At 48.1% G+C, this 26,643-nt stretch overlaps 1 protein-coding gene across 2 annotated transcripts in view; it reads right to left on the bottom strand.

Moving 5' to 3' along the window:
• rnls (renalase, FAD-dependent amine oxidase) overlaps positions 1 to 26,643 on the bottom strand; it is a 155,163-nt gene that overhangs the window by 5,407 nt on the left and 123,113 nt on the right. The window contains exons 5-7 of one of the 2 annotated variants that reach the window (XM_085994865.1): positions 5,793 to 5,966; positions 4,623 to 4,798; positions 1,580 to 1,634 (exon numbers count right to left, since the gene is read on the bottom strand). In XM_085994865.1, the coding sequence (XP_085850991.1) occupies positions 1,611 to 1,634; positions 4,623 to 4,798; positions 5,793 to 5,966 (374 nt within the window). In that variant the 3' untranslated portion in view covers positions 1,580 to 1,610. The remainder of the gene's footprint in view (positions 1 to 1,579; positions 1,635 to 4,622; positions 4,799 to 5,792; positions 5,967 to 26,643) is intronic. The other variant, XM_085994864.1, reaches the window with a different exon arrangement.

Genomic DNA, 26,643 nt, shown 5'->3' with positions numbered 1-26,643 from the left:
TCACTTAAATCTATCGATACATTAAAGAAGATGGAGTCTGTCCATCTGTTGCTCTTAAAGGCACCATGGAAATTACTAAAGCTAAATTTAAAAAATAACTAGGATAATGGAATCACAGCACTGGGTGTGCAAACTGAAGAGGAATGTTGGAAAGCAGGGATTAGAAAATGTGATTAATACAGTTTGATGTAAAATTCACATTGTATGTGAAGGGTATTGACTAAGAATGAGCCAGGTTGTGTATCTGAGACTCTGTGTCTTGATCTCAGTGTTTGGGTGAAGCCTTCGTTACCTCAGAAAGATTGATTCCCTACTCTACTGAGTGATTCCCCCCATCCCATCCCATCCCATCCCAGCTTGAGAAGCACTTCAAAAATCCAACAGGCAATTGCATTCATCATCTACAACCACAACAGGCTCAGGTGAAAGGCCAAGAGTTCTTAACCTGATCTGTTCCAGTGGTCTTATAATAATGACCTGCAAATACTTTATTCCTGATACTTATTCTACATGGCATTTTGTTTTCTCTCTAAATAGGGACCAAAGAGCAGGTAAAGACACTTTAACATTACAAACATGACTTTAGGCACTGTTACCAACCCTTACGCCACTCCAAGCATCATTGGTTTCCTCCATCTGCCCACCTCCACTTTAAATGGGTTCAAACCTTGGTTAAGATAGACAAAGGAATGCCATATGAATGCATTAAGCATTTGTGCACTAATATTACAACTAAGGACTTCTAGGCTATAATCATAGATTACAATACAATGAGTATTTTTTTTTGTTAAATGGGGGATGGATTTACCACTTTTTTCTGCAACTAAAACTGTCAAATTGCCTTCTGGAGGAAGCCAGACTAAATATCAGCCACAGTTGAGATTTAATGTTCTGTTTGCCAGTCACACACACACAGCAGATTAATGCTCCGCACACAAAAAGGTGCTTTATGTTGAAGTGGTGTATTGGCCATCATGTGGGAGCTCCGGCATACTGTGCCGCAGAGTGCTAACACCTGACTTTGTGATTCTCCATATGGTGAGCATGATCGCAGATGTACTGTCGCAGGGAGAGCTGGAGCGGGCCAGGCACTTACCAACGAGGCAGAAAGGAAAACCAGCAATGGGTTCAAGAGACAATTACAACAATAACCACAATAACTTGTATTGATATAGCCCCTTTAAAGTAGTAAAACGTCCCAAGGCACTTTGCAGGAGCAATTATCAAACCAGAAGTAACACCGAACCAAAGCATGTGTTTTTGGAGAAAGGTATTATGGATGTGCTGAGAAAGTAGGTAGGCAGGGACTGACTTTTTGGGACTGATATGGGTATAAATTTGTCTTGAGCAGTAATGCAAAGTGGGCTATAGGGAACTGACAGCCCAATTTGTATTCCAATGGAAAAGAAAATTGGACAGATTGCAAAAACTGGCTGCCGATTCGCTAGCCCCTGTTTCACTCTACTGCCCAAGGTGAATTTATACCGCCTCGAGCTTTGCTGTTCCTGAATGCTCTCATCTACTTAAATCACCCAGGGCTCTTACACCTTCTAGCAGGTGATGACAAAGGGGCACTTACATTGCCCTGGGAGCAGCAGACATCCAACTTTTCACCTGCAATGTAGTCCAGAGCTCTGGGAGAACGAGAAGAAGGGAGAAGGGGGAAGAGACAATACAAGGTAGCTTTTAAAAAGAAAAGATGAAAAAGGTGGAAGAATTAGTGAAATGGGTTTACATCCCTCAAACAAAGCAAGAGGATCTCAATCCGCTGCCGGCTTTCCCCGGGTCCTGTGAAACCCATCCGGCAAGCATTAAATTTAAATCCAGACTCTCCGAGACGTGCCATGCAACCCGACGCTGTAAAAATGGTGGCAGGCAAATACGCGGCAAGTGGGGTTTGCGATTTTCTAATTTTTATACGACCCTCTCCCGCCCATCATGGAGGGGTTAATATCGACCCCTATGCATTAGCACAGAATTTTGCCCCAGTGTTAAATGTCATTAATTTGTGTTTGCTGCAAGTGCTAATAACACATTAGTATGGAAGCCACTGTTAAAGGTTCTGCAGTTTGTATGTTTTTTGTGCACTCCATTAATCTGACATTCCATCTCATCAGTGTGCTTTGCTATGCCATCGCTGGCACTTCTGAGCTCCTAGCACTACCAGAGCTGCACTTCTCCCCCAGCCCACACAGTTAGGTGCCAACATATTTTTGGGTAAGATTATCACATTATCAGTGACTACGGAGTGCTCTGTTTCTATACATAACACGAGCAGTACGCAGTAGCACTTCCACTTGCTCTTGTGCAGCTGGAAAAGCTACAACACTTGGAACAATAACACGCCCGACTCCAGCTGATAACAGTTAATGTGGGAACTGGCTCTGTCTGTTCTCAAGGTGAATCTATCACACCGTAAAACTCAGATCTGTGTTCCAAAGAAAGTGAAATCTTTCTATTTGGACAAGTATATACACTTATTTAAATTTTCCATTCCAATCCAATTATGAAAAACTTGAATAGCAAGGACTGTAAGCATTCCATTTTAGCTTTCCAAGAGGCTGCCTTTTAACGATGTTTAGGTTAGGAAAAAGTTCAGCCAGTTTAAGACTTTGGTCTTGAAAACATCAAATGATCCCCAAGGTTGGTTAAGCTACTGAGCCATGGACACCAGGAAGGTCCCAGGTGCTATCCCAAGTCTGTGCTGGGTTAGCTGTTCTGAGCTGGGGTGCTGGTAATGGGGCTATAATTGGTTTTAGTGTCTCTGGGTTAAGGGTGGGAAAATCGGCCAGGGTTTCTGCTCCTGATTGACCTCTGCTGGGTGTGTATGTAAGTGGATGTCAGCTGAGGACGGACTTGGCTAGCATGTCTCTCATGGTCAAATAGTCGGCTGCTTCTCCTCCTGTTGGTGGCTTAGTGGCAGAGCGGGACTACTGCCCATCCACATGACTCCAGCACTAACTGCCCAAGGCTCTTATTTGCTATGCGGGGTGTGTTTGGAACAGTAATACCACTCCCGATAGGGTTAATGCCACTGGGATGGAAGGAGATTTGATGCTGCTGCAGCAAGTTAAGGGGGACATCACTTTTCGAGCAGTAAGTGTAAGGTGCAGCGGCCTTGGCTGGAGGAAGAGAGGGGGGGAATCAGCAGCAAGAAAAGTTCCCAAACTCTCTGCTGCATTCATGGAGGTGTTGTGGGCTGAAGTCAGGGTAAAAGGGATCAACTGTTGGGTACTGAGGGCAGGAAGCCCCATTAAAGGGTAATTCATGCTGTATGGAAGGAAGTTGTAGAAGGTGTCAGTGCAGGAAGAGGTTTATTGATCTCTCAAGGGAGGCCAAGACAAGTCAAGGTATTGCCTCGACTGAGATATAGCCTACATCCACCTCCTTATCTCCTATACGCCTTCTCTGTCATCACCAAGGTGTCAAGGAAACTCACTTATGCAAAGGGCAGCCTCTACAAACACGCAAGCACCAGATGAACTCAACCGCGCTATCAACGCACACAGCCTGTCACAAGGGGTTCTGCTAGCCTTCAAAGTGACAATACATCTGCTCATACTGCCACTGATATAATGCAGGTAATAATTTGGGATGGGTTTGGGGCAGAAGTTGGGGAAAATGGGTTGTGGGGGTTAGTCACGCCCATTTGATCTATTTTAAATGTGGTGGGGTGGACTCTCAGAAGCCTTTAAAGGAATGGGGATGTAGTAATTTTTTGGGAGGATAATTCTGGTGCAAGACTGATAGCTTTGAGGTATTAGGCCTTACTGTCCTATTTTACTGCCCCACTATAAAACAGGAGGAAAATCCAGCCCTCACAGTCTAGGTACATAAATGAAGAATGGCCACTTGAGCAAGATGTTGGATGGGGTAACTGGTGCCTGTGTAACTGTACAACAGCAAGGAGCCACTGAGTGGAGGAAAGGAGAAGAGAAACCTAATGGGGAATTAAAGAAAAATTGCAGGTTTGCTCCCAGGAATTTAACAATGCTTCTTTATAAGCTGATCTAAGGAGATGGATTAGAAAGTCCTCTCCACTACTTCTTCAACAAGGTCACCTCATTTTGTTCAACTGCTGAAGAATGCATGGTTGCCACTGCATTGGTAGTGAAAAGCAAAATACAGGCACCTATTCATTTATTAACCAATGCTGCTTAAGATTTAGATTTCTAAATGAATAGATATTTAAACATCAAATGCAGTGGCCTGGTAATGTGATATTCTAGTTACAGAGAGGCACCCAAATTAGATAAAGAATTCAGTCCCAGAAAAAGTTTATCTGGTTCAAGACTTGGCTACCTCGACAATTTGAAAACTTTCCATCCTGCAACTAAATAAAGTCAAATATTTTAACTTATGGAAAGTGGATGCCAACTCGGAGACTTGAATGGCATTCTAGAGTTATTTTATAGTTCTTGCACCTTTTATGGTAGTTTCTGTCTAATGTTTACTATGAACATGCTGCAACCAAAATAAAAACACAGATCCCTTCCATTCCCCTTGAAGGATATCCTAGTCTTAGGTATTACCTGTCACACAACAAAAAAAATCCTCAATTTTTGTTTCTGATCTGAATTGAAAAGTTGCTTCGGAAATGTAATCATTACAATCAGAATTACCTGCGAGTATCTCCACTTGTGACACTTAGTACTGGTAGACTTGGGCAATCCCGGCAGAACCTGCCACAGCTGGTCAAGAATCAGAGGTTCCACCTCTTCCTTATCTTTATGTACATTTTCAGCTCCAAATTGAACAGTGGTGTGGACAACAATGGAAGGTCCGACTTCAGGGGATTCTGTACAAACCAGCAAAAAGAATAGTAGAACTATTTACATAGTCATGAATGAGATTGACTCTGTGTACTCTCAAACACAGTCAGGCATTAGCAAAGAATGAAGCATCGCTTGTCAATCCACATTCAAACCAACCAGCTTTCATATCTTACATCCGCCCATGCCATTTCTTGCTGGGTGTCAAAGGATCTAATGTATACCATGGATTAGAATATCTAAAGGATGAGAGCATCCTTGATTCTCAGCTTGGTCAAGGCAGTGCACAGCCAGGCCATCCAGACCAGGACGGTCCCAGGTTGGATCCCCGGTCTTTGCTGAGTTAGCTGACCTCAGCTAAGGTGGTGATACAGTACAACAATTAGCCTCAGTGCCGTGTTTTCCAATGGAAATGAAAGGTGAGCGGTTTCTATAACGGTCGGCTAATCCACAATGCCAGTTTTACACCCGGGTGGTTAGCTAAAAACCTACCCTAATGTCTTCAGGAGAGATGAGCTGGAGAAAAGGGACAAAAATAAAAGAAATTAAATGATCAGTTTGATTCTGTAAAATTGAAATATGAAAGACTTGCATTTATATATTGCCTTTCATGACCCCATGACGTCCCAAAGTGCTTTACAGCCAATGAAGTACATTTGAAGTGTAGTCACTGTTGTAATGTAGTCAAATTACGCACAGCGAGATCCCACAAACAGCAATGTGATGATGACCAGATAATCTGTTGGTTGAGGGATAAATATTGGCCAGGACACCAGGAGAACTTCCCTGCCCTTCTTCGAAATAGTGCCATGGGATCTTTTACGTCCACCTGAGAGAGCAGACGGGGCCTCAGTTTAACATTTCATCTGAAAGACGGTCAGTGTTTTTGCAATAAGATTACAGTTTATCTGCCCGCAGCTTAGACCTGATTGACTGTTACTGTTTCAATGGAATACCTGCTGAAATGTTTGCTGTTAGCATTGCCCTGTTGTTATGGAGAAAAATAATGGCAGCACTGACCTAAACTGCGTTTCTTATTATCGATGGAGAGGAAGCGTATGCAGGGGTTGTTGGCGATGTACTTCGCTGCCCAGGGGACATCAATCTGCGTGCCTGCTTCATAGAAAAGGGCCAAAGCAAAACGAGAGGAATAACTTGCTGCTTCCAGTCGTTGCCTTTGCGATTCATTTATAACTACAGAAAGAAAGAAAAATGAAAGGGACCATGGCTTAAAATCAATGTTACTTTTTTGAAACACGGTACAACATGCGCAGTCAATAATTATCTGACTAAATCGCAAATGCATTACAGCTGTGCATCATCAAATATTTACTAATGGGGCCTGGGTTGAAATCCTGCTCAGACAGATGGGTGAAGAGCTTGTGTCTCTGATGGGTGTTAAGGGTCAAAAATGAAATCAGTTTAAGTACTCTCAATTCTGTTCTCAGGGGACGGGGCTCCATAGTGCAAGAACTGCACGGACAATTCACAATCAGCACTAAACAATCATTTTAACCCATCAGCACCTTAATGTATTTGAAATTGGCTAGCAACAAATGCATTGTGCACCACAAGACTGGCCGCGAGAGCCCAAGGTATTAAACTTTTATTTTATAGCAGCTATAAACACACTGTTAATAGACGTTGAGCTCATCAGAGGCAGAGCCTCAATGGGCGAAAGGAAAGTGCGGCCAATAGAGTTCAAAGTGGGGGCAGATGGAAAGGTTGCAGTCAGAAAGTCTGAAGGTGTGCAATTTGTGGGCATAAAGGAGCACTGATGCAGACCAGTTTGGGATTAAGTGACCATTAAACCGTGTTTAAATGGAACCATGTCCCAGATAGATTAACTTCACACCAATTTGTTTAGATTATACTGTGGTGTTGCCACATTGGGGAAACACTGTGTGTATGTAGATAAACCTGTATAATCCCCTTTTAACTGCTGTATTCCCCTCCCCCCGCAAGACAGTTGCAAGCTGAGAGGAATAAGGCACGTTCAGACTTGCCTGCTGCTGAGAGAAGGAAAACTAATCAGGTTCCAGCAGGTGACCAATCCGTGAGTCATCACAGGTTCGCGGGCTTCACGAATTCAGTACTGTATTGTGAGAGTTGGAGTAAAGACCTATTTCTTGTAGCTCGCTGTATTGCCTATTTCTTTACGCAGGAGACCGTAGTCCCCCACAATACTACGCGATGGGTGGCTTGGCAACAAATCACACTAATCATCATTTGCACAGATGCAAAAATGTTCATGCAGCGGAGTCCTGTTTTTTAATACCATGGATCATAAGAAAATGAAAAAAATATATATACGTGGCTACTAAATAAACCATTTTCTACCCAACAGTGTAATATTTTTGTAACTTCATCTTACATTCCTTGTTTAAATCTGTCCTCACAACACGCATTTTGTCAGACAGAGAATCCCATTTCTTAAATTGGTTTCCATGTAGTTTCACAGTGTACTTGTACTGAATGGGTGGTGTATGGCTTTGTGACAATGAATACAGGGGCATTTGTAACAGTACAGATCCATTAGTTGATGGTGACGGTTGAATAATGTTGGGTTTATACTAATGTAGTTTAATTGTGACACTTACCCCTGCTGTTTATTTTAGATAAATTGTACCATCAACTCCAGGTTAAGCAGGGTTAACGCTGTCAACTAACCTTTCACAAAATGTTCTATTCACTGATTTTTGTACGGGGGATTGCATAGAGAATAGAGGAGAGGCTGAGTTATTGTAGAGATTTGATAATGTTTGAGGCTGACATGCAGCAATGTCTGAGAGTGCAGTTATACTGCACATTGCGCATTGCTGCAAAGCAGTGACCCCAAAATTTTAGTGTAGCTGTAGGAAAAGTTCGGCATCATAGTGTGGAATGTACCAGGTAAGGAGTTAGCCTGTCTTTGTACCAACTACATGTTTAGGTACACACGCATAAGAGCTCTGCTTTCCTGGCCTAAAGGATGGTGTGAATGCACAGTATAACTACTTGTAGCACTCTAAAGCCAGCTAGTAGTGTCAAATAATGCATGCGGTATAACAAGGGAACATTCGGGAGTGGCACATACTTCTGCTCAACTTTATTATGATGCTTCAGCCAAATTTATGAGGTGTTACAACCAAACAGGGCAGCAGTATTCAAGGAGTGGTTGTATAAATTGCCTTGTATGTAGCTGATGTAATCTGGGAGTTGTTAGATACCCATTTAGCTTTACAAGCCAGACCTAAATGTTTGGCTGCTTTGCTTGTGTTGTTGAGAATGACAGGTTGCCAAAAATGTACAGTAATGGCTAAACTGTCCTACTGCAATCAGTGATAGATTGTCATTTGTTATTTTTAGGTGCCTCTAGAAAGATTAGCTATGATAATAAATATTTTAGTACTGAACAACACACAGATCATATCCTCCATAAATTGATTAGTAGCTTGTGAAACATCAACCTACTGTGATATACGTGTTGATTACGGCATTCCTGATGAGCCATCAATTACTCAAAAGACTGAAGTTGAGCGAGTAACAATCAGGCTTTTATTAACTAAAGAATGAAGGTCTTGTCTCGAGTGGTCGACCCGTCCAGAATACTAAGGGACTGGGAGGTAGTCACTTATATACCTGGAATAGTGGGAGGAGTCAGCCGAGGCATGTCCAGACCTGTACCTAGTGGAATACACATACAGACACAGACAGGTATGACAGTGGTTTACCACATTCACCCCTTGTTTAAAAATGAGTCCGGCGGGGTGAAGTGTATTTAAAAGTTCGTGTATTGGAGTCTCTCCGGAGGTCTTGTCTGCCGCTGTGATCGACGTGGCGACGGCAGGGGTGGTGGAGCTTCCGGCGTCGCGTCCCGTGTAGGCTGGGGCCCTGGAGTGTAGTCCTCATGGGTGACGGTCCAAGGCGAGCCGGCTGCTGGGGTTGGATATCGGGTCGTGGGGGGGGGTGGTAATGGGTAGTGGGTTACAGCGGTCCCCGAGGGTGCGAGGTCTCGTATGGAGACTGTGTCCTCCCGCCCGTCCGGGTACGCAATGTAAGCGTACTGGGGGTTGGCGTGGAGGAGGTCGACCCTCTCGACCAGGGGGTCCGTTTTATTGGCCCTCACGTGTCTTCTCAGTAGTACCGGCCCTGGGGACGTCAGCCATGGCGGTAACGATGTCCCCGATGTGGACTTCCTTGGGAAGACAAACATTTTCTCGTGAGGGGTGGCATTGGTGGCAGTGCAGAGAAGTGACCGAATCGAGTGGAGCGCATCGGGGAGCACCTCCTGCCAGCGGGAGGTCGGAAGGCCCCTAGACTTTAAGGCTAGTAGGGCAGCCTTCCAAACAGTTGCATTCTCTCTTTCCACCTGTCCGTTCCCCCGGGGGTTGTAACTGGTGGTCCTGCTTGTGGCTATACCCCTAGCGAGCAGGTACTGGCGGAGTTCGTCGCTCATAAACGATGAGCCCCGGTCGCTATGGATATAGCTGGGGAAACCGAACAGGGTGAAGAGGCTGTTCAGACATTTAATGACCGTGGCACTGGTCATGTCCGGGCAGGGGATAGCGAACGGGAACCGGGAGTACTCGTCAATGATGTTGAGGAAGTACACATTGCGGTCGGAGGAGGGGAGAGGCCCTTTGAAATCGACGCTCAGGCGTTCGAAAGGGCGAGTGGCTTTTATCAGGTGGGCTCTGTCTGGTCTATAAAAGTGCGGTTTGCACTCAGCGCAGACTTGGCAGTTCTTGGTCATGGTCCTGACCTCCTCAATGGAGTAAGGCAGGTTGCGGGCCTTGATGAAGTGGAAGAACCTGGTGACCCCCGGGTGGCAGAGGTCATTGTGGAGGGCCCTCAGCCTATCGATCTGCGCGCTGGCGCAGGTGCCACGCGATAGGGCATCTGGGGGTTCATTGAGCTTCCCAGGCCGGTACAAGATCTCGTAATTGTAGGTGGAAAGTTCGATTCTCCACCTCAAGATCTTGTCATTTTTGATTTTGCCCCTCTGCTTGTTGTTGAACATAAAAGCAACTGAACGCTGGTCAGTGAGCAGGGTAAATCGTTTTCCGGCCAGGTAGTGCCTCCAATGACGCACAGCCTCCACGATAGCCTGGGCCTCCTTCTCGACCGCGGAGTGTCTGGTCTCCGTGCCCTGGAGGGTTCGTGAGAAGAATGCCACAGGTCTCCCCGCCTGATTAAGGGTGGCGGCCAGAGCGAAGTCGGACGCATCGCTTTCCACCTGGAAGGGGATGGATTCGTCCACTGCGTGCATGGTGGCTTTGGCAATGTCTTCCTTGATACGGTGGAAGGCTAAGCGGGCCTCTGCCGTCACGGGAAAAGAGGTGGACTTGATCAGCGGACGGGCTTTGTCTGCATAGTAGGGGACCCACTGAGCGTAGTAGGAAAAAAACCCTAGGCACCTCTTCAGAGCTTTTAGGCAGTGGGGCAGTGGGAGTTCCATAAGGGGACGCATCCGGTCCGGGTCGGGACCGATGACCCCGTGTTCTACAACACAGCCAAGGATGGCGAGGCGGTCTGTGCGGAATATGCACTTCTCCTTGTTATATGTCAGGTTCAGGAGTTGGGCGGTGCGGAGGAATTTCTCGAGGTTTGCGTCATGGTCCTGCAAGTCATGGCCGCAGATGGTCACATTATCTAGGTAAGGGAAAGTGGCCTGCAGCTCGTTTTGATCGACCATCCGGTCCATCTCCCTTTGGAAGACGGAGACCCCGTTGGTAACGCCGAAGGGAACCCTAAGGAAGTGATAGAGGCGGCCGTTTGCCTCAAAAGCAGTATACTGGCGGTCTTCAGGGCTGATGGGGAGCTGGTGGTACGCTGATTTCAGGTCAATGGTCGAAAAGACGCGGTACTGCGCGATCTGGTTGACCATGTCAGCTATGCGGGGGAGTGGGTAGGCGTCCAGCAGGGTGTAGCGGTTTATTGTTTGGCTGTAGTCGATGACCAGGCGTTGTTTCTCGCCGGTCTTAACGACCACAACCTGGGCTCGCCAGGGGCTGGAGCTGCCCTCAATAATCCCCTCCTTCAGGAGCCGTTCCACTTCGGTTTTGATGAAAACCCTGTCCCCGGCACTGTATCGCCTGCTCTTTGTGGCGATGGGCTTACAGTCGGGGGTGAGGTTAGCAAACAGTGGGGGGGGGTGGGACTCTGAGTGTGGAGAGGTTGCATCTAGTGCGCGGCGGGCAATTTGGAGGCTGCTGGCTGCGGACTGTGAGTGGGGGGAGGGGGCCACCGTACGCCATCGTAACGCTTTTGAGGTGGCACTGGAAATCCAACCCCAGTAGAACGGCAGCGCAGAGGTCGGGCAGGACCAGGAGTTTAAAATTATTGAACACAGTCCCGTCTACTACTAGTGTCACCACGCAGTAGCCGCCAATGTCCGCTGACTGGGACTCGGAGGCCATAGAAATCCGCTGGTGCGCAGGCAGGACTGGGAGAGAGCAACGCCGCACCGTGTCGGGGTGGATGAAGCTCTCTGTGCTCCCGGAGTCAAAAAGGCAGTTTATTGCATGGCCGTTTACCTTAACGTCCATTTTGGACCGAGCTAGCTGGTGCGGTCTCGTTTGGTCCAGCGTCACAGAGGCCAGCGTAGGGGTCGGTGTGTCGCTGCGAGTATCAGATGGGGGGGGGTTGGCGGTCTGCTGCGTCCCGGCTGGTGTCCAAGATGGCGGCGCCCATGATTCCCATGTGGCTGGAGTCGTCCAAGATGGCTGCTGCTGCGGTGGTTCGCACATGGCTGGGGAGGCCCAAGATGGCGGCTCGCACGGCCCACACGCGGCGCTGCTGGCGTTCGGGGTGGCTTTGGCCTTGCAGACGCTGGAGTAGTGTCCCTTTTTCCCGCAGCCCGAGCAGGTTGCATTCTTCGCCGGGCAGCGCGCTCTGGGGTGTTTGGCCTGGCCACAGAAGTAGCATTTCTGGCCTTGGGATACTGCTGTCTGGCTTTGGGACACTGCTGCGGTAGTTGGGCCGTTGTTGGGCTGTGGCTGGGGTGGCACGGTGCTATGGGGCTGTCCTACCGTGTCCCAGGTTGTCGTTCCCCGCGGCGTCCACGGTGCAGAGGAGTAGGCATCCATGCCCCGGAAGGCTGCGTCCAGCGTTAGTGCGATGTCGGAGGCTTTGTCGAGGGTGAGGTCACTCTGCTCCAGCAGTCGCTGTCTGGTGTAGTTGGACCTGTGGCCCGCTACGAAGGCATCCCGGATCAGTTCCTCCGTGTACTTAGTGGGCGTTACCGCCTTACACCCACAGGCCCGGCCAAGCACGGACAGTGCTTGGAGGTATTCCTCAGTCGATTCCCCAGGTTGTTGCTTGCGACTCCCCAGAAGGTGCCTAGCGTATACTTCGTTCACAGGGCGCGTGTACTGGGTCTTGAGGAGCTGGAGGGCGGCTGTGTACGAGGTCGCATCCCGGATGACTGAGTACACTCGGTGGTTCACCTTGGAGAACAGGACAGACAGTTTGTCCGCATCCGTTTCGACCGCAGTGGAGGCAGTCAGGAATGTCTCGAAGCACGTGAGCCAGTGAGCAAACTTGGTGGAAGCGTCCGCTTCCCGACTGTCCAGGTCCAGGCATGCTGGTGTGAGGATCTTCTCCATTATAAAAAATTTAGTTAATAAAATTGATGCGCCATCAATTACTCAAAAGACTGAAGTTGAGCGAGTAACAATCAGGCTTTTATTAACTAAAGAATGAAGGTCTTGTCTCGAGTGGTCGACCCGTCCAGAATACTAAGGGACTGGGAGGTAGTCACTTATATACCTGGAATAGTGGGAGGAGTCAGCCGAGGCATGTCCAGACCTGTACCTAGTGGAATACACATACAGACACAGACAGGTATGACAGTGGTTTACCACAATTCCTATATCAGTTATTTTAACAAAGCGTTAATCAATTTAAAAGAAACCAGTTAATGCCTGCATTAAATAGCTGATACAAGGTGGTCATATCAACATGTTAAACATTCATATATTAAGATCACAGTCTTTTCTAGGCTACATTTACTCACTTTTCTTTCCCTTAACCCAGATATTCTATTCATTGGAGAAAAGTGCGTAACCACAGAACATTCGTTCAGTCACAATGCTCAAGAACCAAAAGTGGCCACTCACCTCCTTTTAGTTCTGATTTTGATGTTGATGCTCATTTTAAGCTTAAAATTATTTGTAATTATTTGCTGAACAAAATACTGAGTTTTGCCATTCATTGTTGCCAAGCTGTTTATATGTTTTAGAACTTGGCTGATTGATATGGGAAGTCAGACATTGCTTCACAGTTTGGCTCAAATATGACTCCTTTCAATTAAATAATAAACCAGATGTTTGTTGAATTGATGAGTACAAAACCATCCGATGCAGGACTGCATTAGCGTTTATGTAATGTGCTCACATTTGCAATTTTACGCTTATAAGAAAGACTTCCATTTATATAGCACCTTTCATGACCTCAGGACGTCCCAAAGCACTTCAAAGCCACTGAAGTACTTTTAAAGTGTAGTCACTGTTGTAATGTAGGAAACATGGCAGCCAATTTGCGCACAGCAAGCTCCCACAAACAGCAATGTGATAATGACCAGATAATCTGGTGTTTTTAGTTGGTTGAGGGATAAATATTGGTCAGGACACTGGGGGGATCTCCCCTGCTCTTCTTCAAAATAGTACCATGGTTTCTTTTATGCCCACCTGAGAGGGCAGACGGGGCCTCGGTTTAACATCTCATCTGAAAGACAGCAGCTCCCTCAGTACTGACTAGAGTGTTAGCTTAGATTTTGTACTCAAGTCTCTGGAGTGGGACTTGAGTCAGAGGTGAGCGTGCTACCCACTGAGCCACGGTTAATGTGCAAACTCTATCACGTGAAGGATGGATGCGAAGGAGATGCACTGTCATTTGGAGACAATGAGGCTCATAGAATCATAGAATGATACAGCACAGAAGGAGGCCATTTGGCCCATCGTGCCTGTGCTGGCTCTTTGAAAGAGCTATCCAATTAGTCCCACTCCCCAATTTTAAAATTCTCATCCTTGTGTTTAAATCCCTCGCCCCTCCCTATCTCTGTAACCCCTAAAGCATTCCGCTCTTCTGATTCTGGCCTCGTGTATACTCCCTCTCCGCTCGCCCCACCATTGGCGGCCATGCCTTACAGAAAGGAAAATCAAGCGGCCGGTCTTCTACCATCAGTTTTCTGCCTGCGCCAACAGTGAAAATTACTCTCACCCCCACTTACCCACCTTCTCTCCATATCCCTCACCCCCACCTACCTCTCGGTGGACATTACTATCAATGGGGAGAGATATGTGCTTGGTGTAGTGGAATCAGCTTTATAAATAACCTGTGTATGATATTGCTACACCTAATGCACAGAGGGAGGCCTCACTCAGTGTTCTGAGAACTTCAAATTGCAATGACTGACCAAAAAATGAGAGTGAACTAGCAATACAAAATCACTCTCAACAGAACAGTATTTAATAAATAATACAATTTTAAATAGAAATGAAATATTATTCAACATAACATTATTTTATTTGGCTTCCCTGTAGCTCAGTTAGTTTATCCAGGGAGTAGCTGTATACAGGTAGACTATCCTTTATCCGAACTTCCGAAAACCGAAAACCTCTAAAAACCGAAAGTTTTTTCGTTCAGCGTAAGTCGCGCGCACGACATGACCAGAGTGGCGCACGACTTACGCTGAGCAGGGCAGAGGGTCACAGAGTTCCCTCCTGGGTAGGAGATTGCAGGCCGAGCCGGGCAGTGTGAAGGAGGTACCGGGAGAGTGAACCCAACAATACAGTGGCCCATCCGATAGCTGCAGCGGCCCGTCCGATATTCTTTTCTCCCCCACCCCCGCCCCGACCCGACCCGACCCGAACCGCGGCCCGTCCAATATTCTTTTCCCTCCCCCGACCCGTCCGATATTCTTTTCTCCCCGACCCGACCCGACCCGAACCCCGACCCGAACTGCGGCCCGTCCGATATTCTTTTCTCCCCCCGACCCCCGCCTGACCCCCCGACCCCTGACGACTCCCCCGACCTGAACCGTGGCCCGTCCGATATTCTTTTCTCCCCCCCCCCCCACCCGACCCCCGACCTGATTTGCGGGCCAGCTTAGTAGGAGTCAGCCGATATCCGGCTTTCCAGAGAAGCAGGAAGGGGAATGAGACACGGAACAGTCGCAAGAGGTAGCCTGAACTTTTAAAATTTATATTAAATACAAATTTTCCAGTCTTATAATAATACCTTCTGAAATCCGAAAAATTCCGAAAACCGAAACTCAGCTGGTCCCAAGGCTTTCGGATAAGGGATAGTGTACCTGTAGCTGTACAGACAAGGTCCCAGCTTCAGTCCCTGGGACTGTGCTGAGTTGGCTGATCTAAGCCTGGGTGATGGTGGGGTACTGCGATTGGCCTTCACGGCCCTGGATTAAGAAGAGAAAAATCAGCTGGGGTTGCTTCCCACTCCTGACTGCTATTCAGCGAAATAGAGAGAAGTTTGTTGTGTGGACAGGATGTGGCTCAGTGGGTAACACTCTTGCCTCTGAGTCAGAAGGTTGTGGGTTCAAGCCCAACTCCAGAGACTTGAGCACGTAATCTAGGCTGACACACCATGCAATACCGAAGGAGTGCTGTACTATCGGAAGAGCCTTTTTTCAGATGAGACATTAAACCGAGGTCCCGTCTGCCCTCTCAGGTGGACATAAAAGATCCCAGGGTGCTACTTGAAGAGGAGCAGGGGAGTTCTCCTTGTTGACCTGGCCAAAATTAGAGTGAAATTTTTTTCCATACTGTCTTATATTCTTTCTGGAGAAAAGCCTAACTTTTTTCATTTAATATAAATATGGAGTCACCAGGCATAGATTTCCCTTCGGGCCTCAGTTTATTAACTCTATCATAAAAGTTAGAAGAAGAACGCAATTACTAACACAGCTACAGCAAGATTTTCAATTCAGTAAGGTGCTATATTCTACTATGGGATGTCCTGGACAGCACATGCAATTTATAAACTCTATAATTTACTGGTACAATTTTCCTCATTGCTCCGCTCCTGAAGGTGATACAGAGGCACAGATGCGTAGCCTCACCAGCCCTCCAGTAACTCACCCAAATGGCCATAGATTTAAGTGTTGCCGGCACTGTCCCTCTTCCCCCGATCTCTGCACCACACAAAGTTAGAATTTCTTTTTTTGGGAAAGAGTCAACAGACATGTGGTTTTACTCAGAGCCTTTCATAGCTCTGCATTTCTGCTGTAAATTTTGCAGCATGAATTGTAACAACTTAATTAAAAAAAATGGCACTGGCAAACTTGAAGTGATGAGTAAAGAAGTTTGACTTCAATGGAAATAAAAAATCAGGAGAGATGTAAAATAGGCTGCCGACTCGCTATCACCCATTTTATACTATTGCACACAGTCAAATTCGGTGTGTATTCGGTATTTCAGGGTGCTAGAACATGTCTGGCCTGAGTTAAAGCAGAATATTCTTTTTTTTTTGCCTTTGGTAAAACATCCATTTATTCCGTTTTTATTTATTTCTGGCAAGCCAGAAAAACGAGCCCGAGCTGATCAACAGCTGGTACAGCCCCCAACAGCTGACAGCTCAAAAAATGGCTCTGATTATAGGCCTTACGACACGTAAAGACAAGGGCCTAGAAATTCAGTTGGCTGCGCCAGCCGTTAGCGCCTTAGGAGGAGTAGATGTTGGGCGCTAGGCGGGTTGCGCCCGGGCACAGCGCGAACTGCGCCTCGCCCCAACTTCACTAGAGATTTAGCACCGGCGCAAAGTCTTTGCACGCGCTCAGCTGCGCACGCAGATCATGACGTAATTTCCTCGTGCAACGCCCTTTGTGCGCCCCCAGCCGGAACTTCAGTCGCGCCGCCCCATTGTGCGCCCGGCGCCCCTAGCGACTGTGAAGTGGAATGGTGCTCAGCCGATGCGGGGCGCGTGGGGCGCAAATTAAAGGGCACTCATCCTGCAATATAAAAGGCTGCCATTTTGCAGCACACCTTCTTGCGAAACGGATCTTTGGAGAGAGACCAAGGTAGATAGCTTTCTGCTTTGGCCCAACACTCGGACAGGTACTTCTAGGCTTCAGGCCACAGCTTTCAAAAAGTTTTTGCCTTCATTGACATCTCATTGTTTGCCAGCATATTATGGGGGCTGCAATGGGTGTCAACGCAGGCTTTCTCAATTACATCCAAAGGGCTCACAGACGCCGTGAGAGAGTGGCAGCCCTGGTTAGACGGAGAGGGGGCAACAGGCGTCGGCAAAGGAGGCCTTACCCACCCAGGGTATACCGCCAGCAGTTCTCCTATCTCCAGATGTCTGAGGAGCAGTGTGTTCGGAGGCTGCGATTCAGAAGGGAGGTGGTCACAGAGATCTGCCAGCTGCTTGCCGTTGATCTGCAGCCACAGCTGAGGAGCAGGACGTCTCTGTCGGTGGCAGTGAAGGTGACGGTGGCACTCAACTTTTATGCCACCGGCTCCTTCCAATCCGCTACTGGGGACATTGCCAACATCTCCCAGTTCGCCGTGCATTGCTGCATCCGCCAGGTGACCAATGCCCTTTTCAAAAGGAGACGTTAGTTCATCTCCTTCTCCATGGCCCTTGACAAGCAGCAACAGCGTGCAATGGGCTTTGCAGCATTCGCGGGCTTCCCCATGGTGCAGGGCGCCATTGACTGCATGCATGTGGCTTTGCGGGCACCTCTGGAGAATGCCGAGGATTACCGCAACCGGAAGGGCTACCATTCGCTGAACGTACAGCTGGTGTGTGACCACAGGCAGCTCATCCTAGCTGTCAATGCCCGCTTTCCAGGCAGCAGCCACGATGCCTTCATCCTGTGACAGACTTCTGTGGCAGACATGTTCCAGGCACAGCCTCGCCCACGAGGATGGCTTATCGGGGACAAAGGCTATCCTTTGTGTACCTGGCTGATGACCCCGCTCCGTGCGCCCAGCACCCCTGCTGAAGAGCGATACAACGAGAGCCATCAAGCGACCAGGAACATCATCGAACAAACAATCGGCGTCCTGAAGCAACGGTTTCGCTGTCTCGATCATTCCGGTGGAGCCCTGCAGTATTCTCCGGAGCGAGTCTCCCATTTCGTGGTCGTTTGCTGCATGCTGCACAACCTGGCTATCCGCAGGACTCAGCCACTGCCACCACAGATTGGAGGACCACCTCAGGAGGAGGAGCAGGAGGAGGAGGAGGACCAGCACAGGAGGGAGGCACAAATTGCAAGGGCCGCCCGTCGCTGGCTTATTGAACGTCGGTTCTAGGCCCCCTCTCAGGGACTGGCTTGTGCCAATGTCAGCAGATGAATGTAGCCGCTCCACAAGCCCTCAGCCGAGCAGGGCAACCAGGACTTAACCAAAAAACCATGCACACTGCAATTTAACAACAAAAATTTATTGAAAACCTCTGCCCTTCCCACATTACATGCTTATGTGGAGAAGCCCCCTCCAAAAACACAAAACTACCAGTCTCGGCCTTACAAAAAGAAAGAAGGACACCAGTCTCGGCCTTACAAAAAGAAAGGACACCAGTCTCGGCCTTACACAAATAAAGAAAGACACCAGTCTCGGCCTTACACAAATAAAGAAAGACACCAGTCTCGGCCTTACGCAAAAAAAGATAGACACCAGTCTCGGCCTTCATATATCAAAAAACACAACAGCCTCGGCCTTCATATATAAAAAAACCTTCTCGGCCTCATATATAAAAAAAACACATGGCCACACCTTCTACTTTTTCTCCTGCGAGGGTGATCCACCTCGCTTCCGCGAGTGGCCCCTTCCTGCCCTGCAGCTCCTCCTCAATGGGACCCCAGCGGCTGCAGCAAGGCTGGGGGAAGGCTGCTGAGGGGCAGATGGCGAGACGGCAGATGCCCTTGGGGGTCGGCCTGCACCAGCTCTGGCCTTGGACTGGCCGGCTGCTGACTGCTCCAACTCTGGCTGGGCGGCAGCAGTGTGTCCAGCAGCTCCTGGCAGCTGCAATGGTGGAGTGGCAGTGTCGGCTGCAGGAATGGTGGCAACCTGGCAGATTGCAGGTGCTCGCTGGTCACCTGACACATTGGCACTCGCACGGGCCAGCACTGCAGCATGCGCAGCAAACAGCTGAAGAACAGACTGCTGGGCTGCTGCTGCGCGGCGAGTGCCCTGGCGATGCCTGGCTGATCCAGCGAGGGTGGCAGCAGTTAGTGCCCGTGTGGCCCTGGTCTGTGTCCGCATCACACCAGCCAGTGAATGGACGGCACGACTGAGCACTTGGCTAGAAGCCGACTGTGCTGCCGCGAAGTCCTGCAGACTCCTGGCCTGTGCTGCCGTGATGTCCTGCAGACTGCTGGCCTGTGCTGCATTGATGTCCTGCAGACTCCTGGCCTGTGCTGCATTGAACTGTTCCAGACTCCTGGCCTGTGCTGCACTGAATTGTTGCAGACTCCTGGCCTGTGCTGCCCCGAATTCCTGGACACTCCTTGCCAGTGACTCTATGGAGTCAGGCATCCTTCCCACTGCAGCCATGAGCTCAGTGTGCCTGCGCTCAGCCTGGACGGCCATTTCCTCTGGGAGGCGCACCTCCTCTGCGCTCACCGTCGCAGGACTGGTGGCCGCACTCACCCTCTGGGGAGAAGTCTGCCGAACTTCCCCACCCCTCCCGCGTTGCTGCAGGCCGCTGGGCCCCGGAGCTTCACTCTCCTCCGACCCTTCCCCCCGGCTCCCCTCCAGGGAAGACGTGTCCCCTACATCGCCATGGGCTGGCACGGCTGAGGGTGGCACTGATGGGCCGGCTTCCTCTTCCTCCTCCTCGTCTTCCGAAGGGCTGACAGTGGCAGCTTGAGGGCCCGCCTCCTCACCTGGCGATTCACCATCTGAAAGCAGGAAGGCACAAGAGTAGCTTTAGAGTGAGGACAGGGCGGCAGCGAGGGAGGCATGAGTGGTGCCATTCACCGCAATGGTCGGACAGTGGCAAAGGATACTGATCTGATGCGCAAGTGGAACGAGAGAGGTCCAAAAGGTGATGCCCTTACCATTGGTGCCCAGAACAGGGTCGGCATCTCCAGTGGCGACGGGGCCAATCAGCCGGCCTCCCATAATGCGCTCCACACGCTGGTCGAGGTCGGAGAGCTCTTTGAGGTCAGGACGGCCTCCCCCGGTCTCAGTTTGGTTGCGCCGGTTGTGCGCAACCTTGGCCTGCAACAGAAAGGACGGCCTCTAAGTACAGTGTGTAGCCCTGATCTTGTCTGCACTGCCTCCCATGGTCGAATAGCTTGGACAGTGTGTAGCCCTGATCTTGTCTGCAATGCCTCCCATGGTTGAATAGCTTGGACAGTGTGTAGCCCTGATCTTGTCTGCACTGCCTCCCATGGTCGAATGGCTTGGACAGTGTGTAGCCCTGATCTTGTCTGCACTGCCTCCCATGGTCGAATAGCTTGGACAGTGTGTAGCCCTGATCTTGTCTGCACTGCCTCCCATGGTCGAATAGCTTGGACAGTGTGTAAAGTGCTGAATGTGCAATTGATTTTCATGCCAGGCCCATAGCTGCTGGATGAGGGCTGGCCATTAGGGCTTTCAGGTCCCTTTGCCCATAATGTGAGGTGCACATGCAAGGATGAGGAGGACACTGGAAAGGGTACTCACCCTGACAATCCGAGTGAGGTCGTTGAACTTCTTCCGGCATTGTACAGGAGTCCTGGCAACCACGCTGTTGGAAGACACCCTGTTGGACACCTCCCTCCAGGCTTTCCGGTAGGCGCTGGGCAGCGGCCTCTTGCCACCTTCTGGGTACAAAACATGGCGCCTGCGCTCCACTGCGCCAACCAGCAGCCTCAGGTCACCATCACTGAAGCGCTGCGCTCTCTCCCTGGCCTTCTCCATAGTCCTGGGCGTTGTACAGGTGAAGCTGAAGTGGTCAGGCCTAGGTTGAGGGCTTCAGTGTGCAGGGCGTGGCAGGCAAACAAATACACCCTCCCCCTTTAAGAGCTGACTGGCACCAGAGTATCTGCCGTCAATCAAGAACTCGCCGCACCTGCGCTGCGCCCGGCCTCGGGGGTATCGCTCAGCACCGCCGGCTTAGCGCCTAAAGATAGTCGTGCATCGCCTGTTTTTGCGCAGCAGCAACCTCTTGGGGCGATGCGACTGAATATCGGCGAACGGGGCGCGACTTTGCGCCGGGCGCAAACTTTAGCGGCCGCCCGACTTTACCGCCCCAAAAGTGGCTATACTGAATTTCTAGGCCAAGGAGTTACCATGAAAGGGCAGTGGGACATGAGCCTGTTGTCATTTAAGCTACAGGAAAAGACAACTTTCGATAACTTTTATTGCAGGGGGAAAGAAAAACTAAAGTGCACAAAGTACAGTTGGCAGCATTGGTGAATTTAGAAATGACCGAAAGCTCAAGGCATGAGATAGATGTTCTAGTGGTGTCTGGGGACATGTGCCCTCCCACACAACATTATATTTAGATTTCTGACAAAGTGCAATTTCTGTTTTTTTGGAGTCCACTGTAATTCTGCTTTTCAAGTCAAAAATTGTTTATTCTGGAAGGCCCCACAGATATCATATGAAAATAAGTGCAATCATGGGGACTTTAATCTAAGTGTACAGGCTCCAATTTATTTTGTTGCGAATCCAACCCGAGATACATTGGTCCCGATATTAAGGGGTTGGGTGGGGGGGGGCGTGGGTGGAGGTGTTGGAGCGCTGGGAAATGCGGGTAACATGGAAGGCCTGCCGCATTTAATTTTTTTTTCCTGTTTCCTGGCCAGCAGTCGGGCGGGAGGGCCTGCACTGGTAGGCCACAGCTGGGGAGCGGAGAGGGGGGAGGGGGAGATTGTGGCTGGAAGGTCGGGGGGAGGTCGTGGATGGGAGGTCGGGGGGAGGTCGTGGATGGGAGGTCGGGGGCAGGGTCCTTCTGAACATTGACATATCTTTTCCTCTTTTAAATAATGACTGACCCGCAGTATATTTGAAGCATTTTCTGTTTTTAGGGGACTCCAGAGGTAATGGTGCGAGAGCGGGAAGAGGAGCCACTGCAGGTGATTCTCTGGCTATGACTGGATAGATAAGAATGGAATGAGGCGAGTGCAGACCCACCCAGCTGGACAACGGAGGAGAGGCGTTGGAGGAGGATGGTGTGGTCAACCATGTCAAAGAATACAGACAGATCGAGAAGGATGAGGAGGGATAGTTTACCTTCGTCACAGTCACAAAGGATGTAATTTGTGACTTTGATAAGGGCCGTTTCAGGACTGTAGCAGGGGCAGAAACCTGATTGGAGGGATTCAAACATAAAGATCTGGGAAAGATGGGCACAGATTTGGAAGGCAACAGCACGTTCAAGGACTTTGGAGGAAAGGAAGGTAGTTTGCAAGGACAGAGGGGTCAAGGGTGGGTTTTTTGAGGAGGGGGTGATAACGGCAGATTTGAAGGGGAGAGGAGAGACAATCGTTAACAATATCAACATGGGGGCCAGGAAGGGAAGTTGGGTGGTCAGCAGTTTAGTGGAAATAGGGTTGAGGGTGCAGGAGGTGGGTCTCATGGACAAGATGAGCTTGGAGAGGACATGAGGGGAAATAGGAGAGAAACTAGAGAAAAATGTGAGTACAGGGTTAGGACACGGGGGAACCTTAGGGTATGAGATATAAGACTAGAAATTACTGTTAGTGATAATAACGAACACGGGCTTAACATTTGTCTAATATTCCTCTGTCTGCTATTTTAATGGTGGTGTTATCCCATTTAAAATAAATAGGTCGACAACTCTGTTAAAACAGCAGACAAAGATATACCCGTTGACTGTGCTATACATCTGTTCACTATCACCAATTTTCTAGCCTATATCACTCTCTAGGTCCTCCCAAAAAGGTTTGTTTTCTTGTGCTGGAAGCAAAAATCATTACACATATCAATCATTCAAGAGCAGGTGCAAGACGCTGAATTCTGTGCTCTCGGGTGCACCTCACTGACTGCCTCCAGCCTAGTGTTTTTAATTTAATCAATTTATTGATTACTAAAAACACTCCTCATGCTTCTTGCTGTTTTAGATGCTGCAGCTTCACTGCCTGGCCTCTGCACAGAAACAAAGGAACTTCCACCAGGTGTGTGGAAACAATCTGAAAACAACATTCAAAGTTGCAGAACATAACTGGGGCTACAACTTAAAAAAAAATCATTCTTGGGATGTGGGCATCGCTAGCAAGGACAGCATTTATTGCCCATTCCTAATTGCCCTTGAGAAGGTGGTGGTGAGTTGTCTTCTTGAGCTGCTGCAGTCCGTGTGGTGAAGGTACTCCCACAGTGCTGTTAGGGAGGGAGTTCCAGGATTTTGACCCAGCGACGATGAAGGAACGGCGATATATTTCCAAGTTAAGATGGTGTGTGACTTGGAGTGGAACTTGGAGGTGATGGTGTTCCCATGTGTCTGCTTCCTTTGTCCTTCTAGGCAGTAGAGGTCACAGGTTAGGGAGGTGCTGTCGAAGAAGCCTTGGCGAGTTGCTGCAGTGCATCTTGTAGATAGTACACACTGCAGCCACGGTACACCGGTGGTGGAGGGGCGAATGTTTAAGGTGGTGGAACAGCTGCTGATCAATTAGACTGCTTTGTCCTGGATGATGTTGAGCTTACCCACAAAGTGCTCAAAGGACTACTTCACACACAACAGTAGTGCACAGTAGTAAAATCCTAAAAATGGGAATCTTAGTGTGATTGATCAAATTAAGTAAAACTCACCACCACTCTAACCCCACTCCCGATTATATTTCCAAATCCTGGCAATTCTGTAAGGAAGTCTCAAATAAAACTCGTCAATGCATTCACCTCATGGTACATCTCAAAAAAAGGCTACAACTAATCTTGAAGGCATTAAGTTTTACATAAGACAACGGCCAGAAAGATTCTTTAAAGAAAATGAACAGTTTAAAAGGTGCATTTTATCATCTTACTTGTTATATGTAGCTTCTTTGGGAACAAACACTAAATAAACCCTACTTCTAACTGTGACTCTCAGAAACCATCAGCACATCTTAAAACTTTACTGCTTCATGTTTGTGTGCAACCAACAGTGGGAGAAAACAAATCTCTGCTAAATTGGCTCTAAAAGGATCTGATTGGTTTTGATTGCTCCCATTCACAACTGATCTGATTGGTTGATAGTGACAACCGCCAATCCCAATGAAAATAGCTGAATTTACTTTTGAGATGCTAGTATGTTGACAGACGAGTTGAAGTGCTGGCAATCAGCTTAAAACATATAGAAACATAGAAGATAGGAGCAGGAGTAGGCCATTCGGCCCCTCGAGCCTGCTCCGCCATTCAATGCAATCATGGCTGATCATCCAAGTTCAGTACCCGGTCCCTGCTTTCTCCCCATACCCCTTGATCCCTTTAGCCTTAAGAAATATATCCAACTCCTTCTTGAATATATTTAATGTATTGGCCTCTACTGCCTTCTGTGGTAGAGAATTCCACAAGTTCACCACTCTCTGGGTGAAGAAATTCCTCCTCATTTCTGTCCTTAAAGGCCTACCCCTTATCCTTAGACTGTGACCCCTGGTTCTGGACTCTCCGACCATCGGGAACATCCTCCCTGCATCTAGTCTGCCCAGTCCTGCCAGAATTTTATAAGTTTCAATGAGATCCCCTCTCATTCTTCTAAACTCCAGCGAGTACAAGCCCAATCGACCCAATCTCTCCTCATACGTCATTCCTGCCATCCCAGGTATCAGCCTGGTGAATCTTTGCTGAACTCCTTCCATGGCAAGAATATCCTTCCTCGGATAAGACGACCAAAACTGCACACAATACTCAAGATGTGGTCTCACCAAGGCCCTGTACAACTGCAGCAAGACATCCTTGTTCCTGTACTCAAACCCTCTCGCTATGAAGGCCAACATACCATTTGCCTTCTTAACCGCCTGCTGCACCTGCATGCTTACCTTCAGCGACTGGTGCACAAGGACACCCAGGTCTCGTTGCACTTCCCCTTCTCCCAATCTATTGCCATTCAGATAATAATCTGCCTTCCTGTTTTTGCCACCAAGGTGGATAACCTCACATTTATCCATGTTATATTGCATCTGCCATGCTTCTGCCCAATCACCCAACCTGCCCAAATCATCCTGTAGTTTCTCGGCATCCTCCTCACAGCACACACGCCCACCCAGCTTTGTGTTGTCTGCAAATTTGGAGATATTACATCTAGTTCCCTTGTCTAGATCATTAATATATATTGTGAATTCAGAGACTGGCTTGAATAATGGTTCTTGTGTAGACTGGACAAACAGCCAGGGTTTCTTATTAGCAGTACAAGATGAGCTCATGAAAAGATCATTTCACTACCATATAGAGAAGTTGAGGCGAATAACATAGATGCCTTTAAGGGAAAGCTAGATAAACACATGAGGGAGAAAGGAATAGAAGGTTGTGCTGATGGGGTTAGATGAAGTAGGGTGGGAGGAGGCTCATGTGGATCATAAACACCGGCATGGACCTGTTGGGCTGAATGGCCTGTATCTGTGCTGTAAATACTGTGTAATTCTATACAACTCTTTAAGCAAGTGTGATAGTAAATTTTCATAAAGCACTCAGATATGACACCATTTTTTTTAAACTTTATTTTACTAGGTGTGTTTATCCTTTATATTTTCAGCGTCCTTTTTCCACTTGGCAGACACCTGTACCTGGGAAGGTAGATGCACAGCCTGCTCCCAGGCCATAAGCAACATTGTTCTTGGTCCCCTCACCAATAGACAACTGTTATAAATCACCTTCTTTACCGAACACTCCTTGTATGGCTTCCAAAGGTAGTGTGCAATAGGGGTTACAACATGCACAAACCCCTATCATGGTAGGAATTAAAGCTTAGAAATTACTGTTGGTGATATTGCTGGATGAACACGTCATACGTTTGTATGACATTCTTTTGGCCACCATTTCTGTGGAGGTGTTAACCTATTTAATGTAACTGGGTTAACACCTCTACCAGAGAAGTGAACAAAGGCAAGCCAGGCAAATGTGCTAGGGCTTTGTCTGCTAATATTGTCAATAGTAATTTAATGGAAACACTTTCTAAGGCCCTGTGCCACCTGCTACTACAGCTGGGTCTTGCATGCAGTGGGCATCTTATTGGATTAGAAAATTGCGGGCCCACGGTCTTCTGTCCATAGACATCAATTGATGAAAAACGCCAATAGTAAGCATGGATCCAAATATTGTTTATATTTTTAATCAACTGCTTAAGCCCATTAACGTTAATAAATGTAGAGATTTAATTAATTTCAATACCACTTTCCAACAACTTCCATGAAGATTTTGAGGCAGGACCGAAGCTCTGTACAGTGCTCATCTCAATATGTGGGATTGCACATTCATCATAACAGCACCCCATGCTGCCCCAGCACATTGCCACACTCGCTTAGCAAGATGATAAAACTACTGTCAATCAGGACCAAACTTTAGAATAATGATGAGATACAAGCTGATGCTGCCTATTTTTCTTTCACTTCCTTATAATTCTTAAAGAAAATCCAAGAGGGACAGGTTCTAAGTTTTTTTTTGAGCTGAATCAGCACTATCCATTGGAATATGTGTAGCTGAAAACTATTTTTTTAAATCACAATGATTCAAGTTAAAACTCTTGTATTTACAACTATGTTTCTTACAAAGATATTTGCAGATTCATTTCTTTTAAGGGTAGAAAGCATGTGAATTTAAAGCTATTTTAATTGTTTTTTTAAGGTTTCCCCTCTAACTCTCGCGAAGATAGTGCTCAATGGCAGGAGACAGGTGCTTGGGTGCCAGTAACCCAGCCTTCCCACCTCTAAGTTGTCCACATAGACCATAGACTCCAAGGAGTAGAATTTTCGTCTTAACCGCCTGGGTGGTAATCTGCA

Source organism: Somniosus microcephalus, chromosome 8, assembly GCF_052327205.1.
Source record: "Somniosus microcephalus isolate GS21.2 chromosome 8, FLI_Smic_1.0, whole genome shotgun sequence".
In the NCBI taxonomy this organism is placed as follows: Eukaryota; Metazoa; Chordata; class Chondrichthyes; order Squaliformes; family Somniosidae; genus Somniosus; species Somniosus microcephalus.
This window is presented reverse-complemented; position numbering and strand designations above follow the sequence as displayed.